General features: G+C 36.4%; 1 protein-coding gene and 1 long non-coding RNA gene across 2 annotated transcripts in view; both read left to right on the forward strand.

Moving 5' to 3' along the window:
* Window positions 1-8,584, forward strand: part of snrpa1 (small nuclear ribonucleoprotein polypeptide A') — an 11,779-nt gene extending 3,195 nt beyond the window's left edge. Inside the window, exons 3-7 of the mRNA XM_016236082.1 lie at window positions 5,027-5,096; window positions 5,234-5,313; window positions 5,623-5,692; window positions 7,929-8,022; window positions 8,337-8,584. Coding sequence (XP_016091568.1) covers window positions 5,027-5,096; window positions 5,234-5,313; window positions 5,623-5,692; window positions 7,929-8,022; window positions 8,337-8,470 — 448 coding nt within the window. The 3' untranslated portion in view covers window positions 8,471-8,584. The remainder of the gene's footprint in view (window positions 1-5,026; window positions 5,097-5,233; window positions 5,314-5,622; window positions 5,693-7,928; window positions 8,023-8,336) is intronic.
* A 2,081-nt stretch (window positions 8,585-10,665) lies between these two features.
* LOC107553790 (uncharacterized) overlaps window positions 10,666-10,741 on the forward strand; it is a 5,946-nt gene continuing 5,870 nt past the window's right edge. Inside the window, exon 1 of the long non-coding RNA XR_001604991.1 lies at window positions 10,666-10,681. This is a non-coding gene — a long non-coding RNA (uncharacterized lncRNA). The remainder of the gene's footprint in view (window positions 10,682-10,741) is intronic.

Consider the following 10,741-nt stretch of genomic DNA (forward strand, 5'->3'; position numbering starts at 1 on the left):
ACTAAATCTGTTTTTTGTGAGTGGGATGAATTAATGCACATTCACATTTAGTCTAGAACTACAGTAACATCAGGTTCACACAGCACACACAACGCCTCTGTACTCCCGATTTCTCCCAATATGGGGACCGGAGAGCTGTCAGTCAATAAATGGGAAAACAAAGTAACTTGCATTACTTTTTTGAAAAAGTAACTCCGCTATTTTCTTGTAAATTAAAAAAGTAATGCGTTACTTTACTAGTTACTTGACAAAGTAATCTGATTACGTAACTCGCGTTACTTGTAATGCGTTCCCCCAACACTGGCTGTAACATGCTGCTCAGCACTGTTTTACTTGCGAACACACATTAACACAGTTTTGTTTTTGTCGTTTGTGCAGCAAACTTTGCACCTACTACATGACAGAATCTAGCAGATTTAGACGAATGCAGAAATTAGGGATGTAACGGTATGAAAATTTCATATCACGATTATAGTGACCAAAGTTATCACGATTATCAATATTATCACGGTTTTGTTCAAATTAGATGAAAACGTTCAAAAGGAACTGATACACACTGAAAACATTTCAATAAGTTTTATATTTGAAAATCAACAAATACAATTAGCAGCTATATGAACTTTTTTTTTTAGCAAAAACATTAAATTAACATTAACATGAAGCCCTAATAATAATAATAATAATAATAAATCACTTGTGTGTGTGTATATAGATATAGATATATATACACACACAATGTGATTTCCGTTAGTGATCATGTGATCTTCGGTTAGGAGATCTTGTGATGCTTTTTAAAACAAAGTTGGGGTTGATTTCGAGTTCACATACAAACATAAATAGAATAGGCTAATTAAATTTTTCAATTTTAATGTAAGACAACATATTTTTCGTCAGTGATAGAAATATTATTTAAGACGGTAGTGTAAGCAAGTTTAGTTGAAAACGTTTAATAGTAAATAAGACACAATTAGACAATATTTGAATAAAATAATAAGTATTTATTTGCAACAACTGATGGAGTGCTGAATGATGAACGCACGCACAGCGTTGTCAAGGTAACATTTGGTCAGTCATTCCCTTCACCGAGGGAGTTTCAAACGCTTATACGAGACAGTAATACCCTGCACCCTTCAAAGAACACACTTCAAGGGCTCTGCCCTTCGACGGGAGTAGGGCATAGGGATGCTCACTTCTGTTTGGAATTCGCCGCATGTCTCTTGTATCACCACAGAGGTGCGGACGCGCTCTCGTTTCATTCAAATGCAGCTTGCCGTCTTGCGTCTCAGTTTTTGATTGTATTGAAAATGAAATCAGAGGAATTTAGTATTAATACTACTATAATTTTGCTGTAGTGATCATATTGTTCTGACGATTTTATACACTGTTCACAATGGATTTATAAGATTTCAAAACATTAATCTCAGTTCAATATTTCATATCCCCGTATTTATATATTATTTTAGGTAAACAAAAAAATCTGTGTAATAAGTTTACTAACCGTCAGGGCATTTTATCGTGATTTATCGTAAAACCGGTAATCGTTACATCCCTAGCAGAAATGTTTTGAGGTTTTATTCCAGGGAATCCTTAACAGAATAGTTCATCCAAAAATGGAAATTTGCTGAATTTTTTCCCCCTCCCCTTCAGGTAGGGCAGGGTGATATGGCCAAAAAATTATCACGGTATTTTTTTTTCACATCAGTCGGTATCGATAATTATCGCGATACATGTACAATTTTTATTTCTTTTAAGTTTAAAGGGTTAGTTCACCCCAAAATGAAAATTCTGTCATTAATTACTCACCCTCATGTCGTAAGAACACAAATTAAGATATTTTTGATGAAATGTGAGAGCTCTCAGACCCTGCATAGGCAGCAACGCAACTGTAATGTTCCCAAGTCCAGAAACGTAGCAAGAACTAGGGATGCGCCGATCCGATATTCATATCGGGTATCGGCTCCGATAGCGCCATTTTTCTCGTTTTTATCAAATCCGAGATTTTTTAATTTATTTTTTCTCAATTGTGCAAATTATTCTGTGTTACTTCTGAAGCTTAATGTGAGCTACATATGAATATTTAAGTCCTTACATTAAAGTTCACACAAACTCTTTTCTCCGCTGTCATTCGTTCAGCCTTTAATCCCTGGTCGCGTTCGGTTACAGCAGTCAGCTCGGTAAAGCTCTCTCCAAGATCATTCTGTGTTCCCATTATACTTGATTTGTAAATACACGTCTATGATTTTGCAAAAAGGACTTTATCTTCTTGCCGGAGTTTAATGTTGTTTTGTTACTTGCTACCGGGTGTCTGTGAGAACAAAACACGGGCGTAGAAAAGACTATAAATTGTTTTTAACATAAGTAAGGAGTAACTGAAATTTAAAACCGTTAAAAGAAAGGCTCAATAACTGTTGCACAGATATAATACACTACGCATCAATTTCTCTTCCCTTTGTGCTTTGCAGTTTTTAACACGAAGCGCGTACAATGTGCGCATCCGGTGTGCAGGCTGTGACGCCAGGTTGCTTCAGGCTTCAAGCGCATCATTCTGCACAGCGGATGCACACATTGTACGCGCTTCGTGCTCATAGACTGTATAAAAACAGTTCGTGCTGCACTGTATATGTTTTGTCCTATCGTATCTATCATATGTTGTTGCCTTATTAAAAAATATGCTATACATTTAAAAGAAATGTAGTTTAATTTTATAGTATATACTTGTATATAAATACATTCATGAAAGTTTTTAAAGAGATTTTATAATAATACAAATAGCAATGTGTAACATTTTACCATATTTAGTGCAACACTTTTATTTGTTCCCCACAAAATATAGTTTTTTCACTAAATGTTTGGATTTCTAAAACTATTGTGCACTGATTTTTCTAGAGTAACTTTTGCTGCCGAATTATCCACTAACCTAGTTTATGATACATTTTTGTCATAGATTATAAATATACATAGGCCTATATTTTTTCATATTTATTGTTTATTTTATTTTTCTTTATAATGAAGTAGTCTGTATCTAGTAGATTGTGAAAGAATGATTATCAGTTCCACACACAGAGATATATAAATTCTACATTTATTTAAATGGGGGAAAAAATATTCACTGGTATCGGTATCGGCCAATACCGAACCCTAGGTATCGGAATCGGTATTGGAGGCGAAAAAGGCGGATCGGAGCATCCCTAATAAGGACATCGATAAAACAGTCCATGTGACATCAGTGGCTCAACTTCAGTTTTGCGAAGCTACCAGAATACTTTTTGAGCGCAAAGAAAACAAAAATAACACGAAATCAGCATATTAGAATGATTTCTGAAGGATCATGTGACACTGAAGACTGGAGGAATGATGCTGAAAATTCAGCTTTGATCACAGAAATAAATTACATTTTAAAATATATTCACATAGAAAAGTTATCAATTTCTAAATTCTAAATATTTCATAATATTACAGTTTTTATTGTATTATTGGTCAAATAAATACAGCCTTGTTGAGCAGAAGAGACTTTTAAAAAAACCTTTCGTCCCCAAAATTTTGAACAGTAGTGTGCATCACACTTTAAAGGGGTCGTGAACTGAGAAATTAAAATTCTCTTGATCTTTTGACAGATAAGAGGTCGTTGTTCTATAGAAACATCCTGTAAGTTTCAGAGCTCAAATCTTTCTCGTTAGTCTAAAAACAGCTTATATTGAAGTCAATGTCAAAACGACGGGTTGTCGAATGTGCCACTTTATGATGTAATAGTGGCTAAACCCCACCTCCACAGAAGATCAACACCTGCTTCTACATCACTGCCTGTTTAGCCCCGCCCACCGATTCTGCATCACTGCCTGTTTAGCCCCGCCCACCGATTCTGCATCACTGCCTGTTTAGCCCCGCACACTGGAGTATGGGGGGATGAAGAGAAGAGCAGTATAGGATCACTAGACTAAAAAAACATTACCTTCCAAAGGATCCTAATCCTAGTAAAGTTATGATTTATTTGCAACTATGTGGATGTCTAAGTAGAGCATTTTTGTTTGTTCAGTACATTTGACTGTGGATTCTTTGGTAAATCAGTCGCAGTTTCGGTGCAGACTTTTACACTAAGATATGAACCCGACAGTAATACCACAACATGGAAGTAACCGTTTTCATACTATTGCCTAATCGTAAATTATATACAGAAAGCGATCAAAGAACGCTCCCTTTATAATCGCTGGAGCTGTCAATCACACAGCGCAAGTACACTGCTCATTTACATCGCTTTTGTGCTGTTAGTTTTGATAAGTGCAAAACTGGAGTTGCAAGGACGAGAACACTGCATTCAAGCGCTCAACAGTCTGTCATCACAAAGCTCATCGCTGCAACCTTTCGTGCAATGTGAGTAGATCTAAATATAATGCTATAATCAACACTTTCCACGATCGGTTAATCTCAACAGCTGTAACAGTAAAAGCGCTGTAAATTTTCAAGAGCTCCACGAAGTCTGACAGCAGACACGCCCCTTCCAGCAGAGCGGCTAAAATCAGGGTAGAAAAATTTGCTTTTATTTCTAAATTATGGCAGTTTTTGGTGTGAAAATCATTCTAGCATTATAAGTGCACCTCAGGAAACATGATCAAATAATTGAAAAATGCAGTTCATGACCCCTTTAAATAAACTATATGTCAGTGGACAAAAATATTTTTTATAAAAAAATTTGTTTGTGCAGTTCATGTTTGTTTTGCTTAAATTTAGGACAGATTTATCCTAAATAAAAAAAAACAGTATTTCTACTCAGATTTCTAGGTCTTGTCTATTTTGAAAAATAACTTGAGGGAGACTTTAATCTCGTTAAATATTATCAGTGATGCAAATATACCTTAAGTTTTACTTCTGAAATGCAATTGTTTTAAATATTGGTGTGGTTATTTTGTACGGTATTCTTTTTTTTTTTTTATTCTTTTAAGATATTTAACAATTTACAAAACAGACTATTTGATAATGCGTACTGCTTCCTTCGGACAGATTATTTCTTATTTTCTGTTTATGACTGTAGTCTCACCCTGAGCCCTGTTCTTCATGCTTTGCATAGTTCATCTGGCATTATAGAGAGAATTCCCCTTTGGGTAATTAGTTTAAGCGCACATTTGGACTGAATTTGATTGGTTAAGATCGATTGAGTTCATTCAGTAATGCATGCATGAAGAACAGGGTCGTGGTCTGTTGTGAACATCTGCTTTAACTCTCTGATGTATCACTGTAGGAACGGCAGGAGGCTGAAAAAATGTTCAGAGGCAAACGAGGTGCTCAGCTTGCAAAGGATATTGCCAAGCAAACCAAAACGTAAGATGAAACTCCTTGATCAAGCACAGCTCCCCCGAATTACTGGACTGTGGAAGTTATGAACCCGACATCTCGGAGAATGAAAGCTGACTCTGAATTGGCTGTTAAAACCTAGATGTCCATATCAGACTTCAGCAGTGTTTCTCAGGGGAGCTGGCTCAAGGCTTTTCTGTCTCGTATCAGTTTATTCATATCGATAAGATACTCCAGATACTACACTCTGGTTGTGGGAACAGTGGTTGAAAGGCTGCAGAGGCACATAAACGCGGTTACGTTGTCTGAACACCAAATGTCCTCTGTTGCTCTCAGGTTTACTCCAGGAGCAGCACTTCAGATTGAGAAAACAGGGCCGTCTGCTGCAGATGTTGAAGCCATCAAGGTATGGAAGAACTGAACACTCAAGAGGTTGCACTTTAAATACATTTATATGGATATATTTGGAATTTATCTATATTATATTCTATAATATAAAAATCTTTGTGTGTGTGTGTGTGTGTGTGTGTGTGTGTGTGTGTGTATGTATGTATGTATGTATATATATTTTACACATACATTAGGAATTTTATATTATAGAATATAATATATTCTATAATGTTAAAGGGGTCATATGATGCGATTTCAAGTTTTCCTTTCTCTTTGGAGTGTTACAAGCTCTTGGTGCATAAAGAAGATCTGTAAAGTTGCAAAGACTAAAGTCTCAAATCCAAAGAGATATTCTTTATAAAAGTTAAGACTCATCCACGCCCCCCTAAAACGGCTCGTTCTAACACGCCCCCACATGTCTATGTCACTATGTGGGAAGATTTGCATAACGCCAGCCAAATGTTCACATGAAGAAAGAAGGCGTAACTTTTATTCTCGCTGTAGTATTGTTGCGGCAATGCTGTGTGTTTCGTTGCGAAAAACAAACTACTTGGTTTGGTCTTCCAAAAGAGGAAACAACTAGAAATCAGTGGGTACATTTTATTTACAACACTGTTCCAGAGCAGTTCAACCCAAATATTTGAGTGCATGCAACAAATTTTACGGAGGAAAATTCCTGAATCTGGTAAGGGGCGTAACATCTCCGTCACTTGCTTGAAGTATTCGGCCAATCACAACGCACTGGATAGCTGGCCAATCACATCACACCTCGCTTTTCAGACCGATGAGCTTTGTAAAAATCGACGTGTTTCAGAAAGGCGGGGCATAGAGGAGAAACAATAATGTACAGTATGTGGAAAATAATGTTTTTTTTAACCTTAAACCGCATAAACACATTTCATTACACCAAATACACAAAATACTGTTCTTTTTAGCAGCATCATATGACCCCTTTAATATATATATCTAATTTATTCCTGTGATGTAAAGCTGAATTTTCAGCATCATTACTCCAGTCTTCATTGTCACATGATCAGTGTTGGGAGTAACGCATTACAAAAGTAACGATATTACAGTAGTATATTACTTTTTGCTGTAACGCAGTAATATAACGCATTACTAATAAAATTTGGGTATTATTATTACTCGTTACTATCTCAGTAACGCATGTTACAACATATTTTCACTCAAAATTAAGTGGTGGATTTATTTGCCAACACCGCAAAACAGCACCAGACAATAAATTCCGCGGGTGAAATACTTTCTTTTTCCTGTTGCTGTAATTCGATGATTGAGATGGATTCTACATTTGTGTGATGGGCATACTGCGGGGTCGGAGACGAGAAAGAATGCGGCGGAATTTGCGGAAAGCGCATTAAGTACAAAAGCATGGTTTACATAGTAAATAATAGTTTAGCATTCAAATACATCGCAAATATAGAAACATGAATTCGTGCCAAATGATAGAGGTAGACTGCGTGAGAACAAAGGCATTTGCTTTCAGTTTCGCTTTCAATTAATTTGTTTTGGCTTGTATAAATAATATATATATTTATAATATAAATAATTAGTAATTTATATTTTTCATTCTTGTTTTGTTCTGAATAGGCTACAGTTAAATATAAAGGATTTGTTGTTGAGTGAGGAGAACTAAATTAGCCTATAGACTTGCTATTGTGTTTATTGCTTGTTCATTAGGGCCTATAACATTTTCATTTACCGCTATTATTTCTGAATGTAATTGTGGTTTGTGCTTGAAAGTGAAAGTAACTCAAAAGTAGTGTAACGCATTACAATTCAGAGACAGTAATATTGTAATGTAACTAATTACTTTCAAATGGCAGTAATAAGTAACATATAATGTATTACATTTTGGAAGTAACTTGCCCAACACTGCACATGATCCTTCAGAAATCAGTCTAATATGCTGATTTGCTGCTCTAGAAACATTGATAATAATGTCGTGCTGCTTCGTGTATTTGTGGAAACTCTGATGCATTTTTATTTAGAATGTTTTGATGAATAGAGAGTTCGAAAGAAGAGCGTTTATTTGAAAAAGAAATCGTTGGTAACGTTATAAATGTCTTTACTGTCACTCCTGATCTATTTAATGCATCCTTACTGAATAACAGTATTGATTTCTTGTACTCCTCAAATGTCAGTTTAATGTATTCATATAGCTTATTCATATATGAATACATATAGGTTGATGTCCTGGTATAATGTGTCTCACTTGTGGTGTTTATGTGAAGAATGCTATTGCTAATGCCACGTCCCTGGCTGAAGTTGAGCGGCTGAAGGGACTCCTGCAGGCCGGACAGATCCCAGGACGAGAGCTGAGATCAGGTATTATATTTCATTTGCACTTATACATAAACACATTAACCACAAATGATGGGAGAAGTCATTAATTCATTGGTGAAAGAGTGGGAACTCTGTGTGTAGCTCGTTTTAGCTGAAATGTGTAACTTTGATGCGGTTGATGGTTGCTGCTCTTGGTATGAATAGCTGACGTGAGTCTCAGACTGAGGCTTTTCTGAAAAGCCGATTTGTTTGGTGTGCAAGCAATCAACATTTTAATAAGTCATGGGACATACCTGGTTTCCTTTAAAGCACTTAAAATGATCGAGCTTCTCAAGTCTTTTGTTTGCCTTTTTCAGGAGCGTCTAACATGGTAGAGGAAGAGGAGGAGATGCAGGAGTCGGAGCCCATGTGTGAGGAGACGCAGGGAGCAGAGGGAGAAAACGGAGACACTGATGACGTGCAGGAAGACTTGCATATGAATGGATCTTAGATGTGTTCGTTTGTTGATGTTTCAGAATCGTTAATGCTTTTTGATGCTGTTTGACAGCACTGGTTTCAATAAGTGTTGTTTTTTGTAAAGTACATTAAACATTTTTTTTATTATCTTTGATGTGAATGTTTTTGTTCTTTTATGTATATACGTGGTCAAGAATTTCTTCTGTTTTCTAATATTTTGTGAACTGAAACGTATGACCACCGCCAAAGATTAGAAGTTCAAATATATCAATGCTGATTATTTACAGTTTGTTCATTATTTTAAGAACTCGTTTCACTCAAACTATAAATTCATGGCACCGTTCTTGCCCAGTTATTTTGTAAACGCTTAGTAAATCTGCAATTTTTTTTAGATGCCACAAAGCCCTAAATGTGACCATCCTCGTGAGTATCTATATATTTTCTTGTATAAATACCTAATTTAAAATGTTAAATTAAAAATGAAACTATTATAAATTGTACTTAAAAAAAAAAATATTTTAAATGTCTTAAAATATTTGGTTCTAATTAAGATATATTGTTCTTTCCTACTCGTACTGTTACCTTTTGTTATTTACGTTTTACAATCTGTATTTGAATTATTTCGTTTTAAACACGTGTATGTGTGTGTGTGTGTATATATATATATATATATACACAAACACACGGTACTCTTTAATATTTTTATCTACTCCTTTACTAATTCTCTTTTTAAGTTGCTTATTTCACCTTTTTTAGTTTTACATATACATGTGTATATATACATACGTGCAGTGTTGGGGTAATATATTACAAGTAACGCGAGTTACGTAATCATTACTTTTTTCAAGTAACTAGTAAAGTAACGCATTACTTTTTCATTTACAAGAGAATATCTGAGTTACTTTTTCAAATAAGTAACGCATGGTACTTTTTTTTCAATGTATTGATTGACAGCTCTCCTGTCCCCATGCTGAGAGAAATCAGAAGATGTTACTGTAGTTCTAAAATAAATATTACTATGCATTAATTCATCTCACTCGCAAAAAACACAGATTCAGTATTCCTCAACATGAATAAAAAGAATGCAACTCAGAACATGACGCAAACCTGCAATAATTAAATGTTCAACCGTACTAATAAGCAGAAATTACTCTAGACGAGCATTTGTGTGTGTTTGTTTATTGCTGAAGTGTGTTGAAATTTCTTCTTCTGCATTCTACTGTACGGACGTGAATGTACTTTCCCTTCAGCCTGAGGCTTATTCATTTCACTTTTGGTGTGAAAAGCTTTTATATTTGCCAAAAATATAACTTTTTTATTTTAAAACAAACAAGCAAGCCCTGTCCAGATTTTAAAAGTAACGTAACGCATAACTTTCCATAAAAAGTAACTAAGTAACGTAATTAGTTACTTTTTTATGGAGTAACGCAATATTGCAATGCATTACTTTTAAAAGTAACTTTCCCCAACACTGCATACGTGTGTGAGTGTGTGAGAGAGTGTGTGTGTGTGTGTGTGAGAGAGTGAGTGTGTGTGTGAGCGTGTGTGACAGAGAGTGTGTGTGTGTGAGAGAGAGTGTTAGTGTGTGTGAGAGAGTGCGTGAGAGAGTGAGTGTGTGTGTGAGCGTGTGTGACAGAGAGTGTGTGTGTGTGAGAGAGAGTGTTAGTGTGTGTGAGAGAGTGCGTGAGAGAGTGAGTGTGTGTGTGAGCGTGTGTGACAGAGAGTGTGTGTGTGTGTGTGTGAGAGAGAGTGTGAGTGTGTGTGTGTGTGTGTGTGTGTGTGAGAGAGAGAATGTGTGTGACAGAGAGAGTGTGTGTGTGTGTGAGCGTGTGTGACAGAGAGTGTGTGTGTGAGAGAGAGAGTGTGAGTGTTAGTGTGTGTGAGAGAGTGCGTGAGAGAGTGTGTGTGAGAGAATGTGTGTGTGAGTGTGAGTGTGTGTGTGTGTGAGAGTGAGTGTGTGTGTGTGAGAGAGAGAATGTGTGTGTGAGAGAGAGAGTGAGTGTGTGTGTGAGCGTGTGTGTGACAGAGAGAGTGTGTGTGTGTGAGAGAGAGAGTGAGTGTGAGTGTTAGTGTGTGTGTGAGAGTGAGAGAGTGAGTGTGTGTGTGAGAGAGAATGTGTGTGAGTGTGTGTGTGTGTGTGAGAGAGTGAGAGAGAATGTGTGTGTGTGTGTGTGTGTGTGTGTGCGTGAGGGATAGTGTGTGTGTGTGTGTGAGAGAGAGTGTGTGTGTGTGTGTGTTTGTGTGTGTGTGTGAGAGAGAGAGAGAGAGTGTGTGTGTGTGTGTGAGAGAGAGAGAGAGTGTGTGT

The sequence above is a fragment of the Sinocyclocheilus grahami genome, unplaced genomic scaffold (genome assembly GCF_001515645.1).
Source record: "Sinocyclocheilus grahami isolate Dianchi unplaced genomic scaffold, SAMN03320097.WGS_v1.1 scaffold481.1, whole genome shotgun sequence".
Lineage (NCBI taxonomy): Eukaryota > Metazoa > Chordata > Actinopteri > Cypriniformes > Cyprinidae > Sinocyclocheilus > Sinocyclocheilus grahami.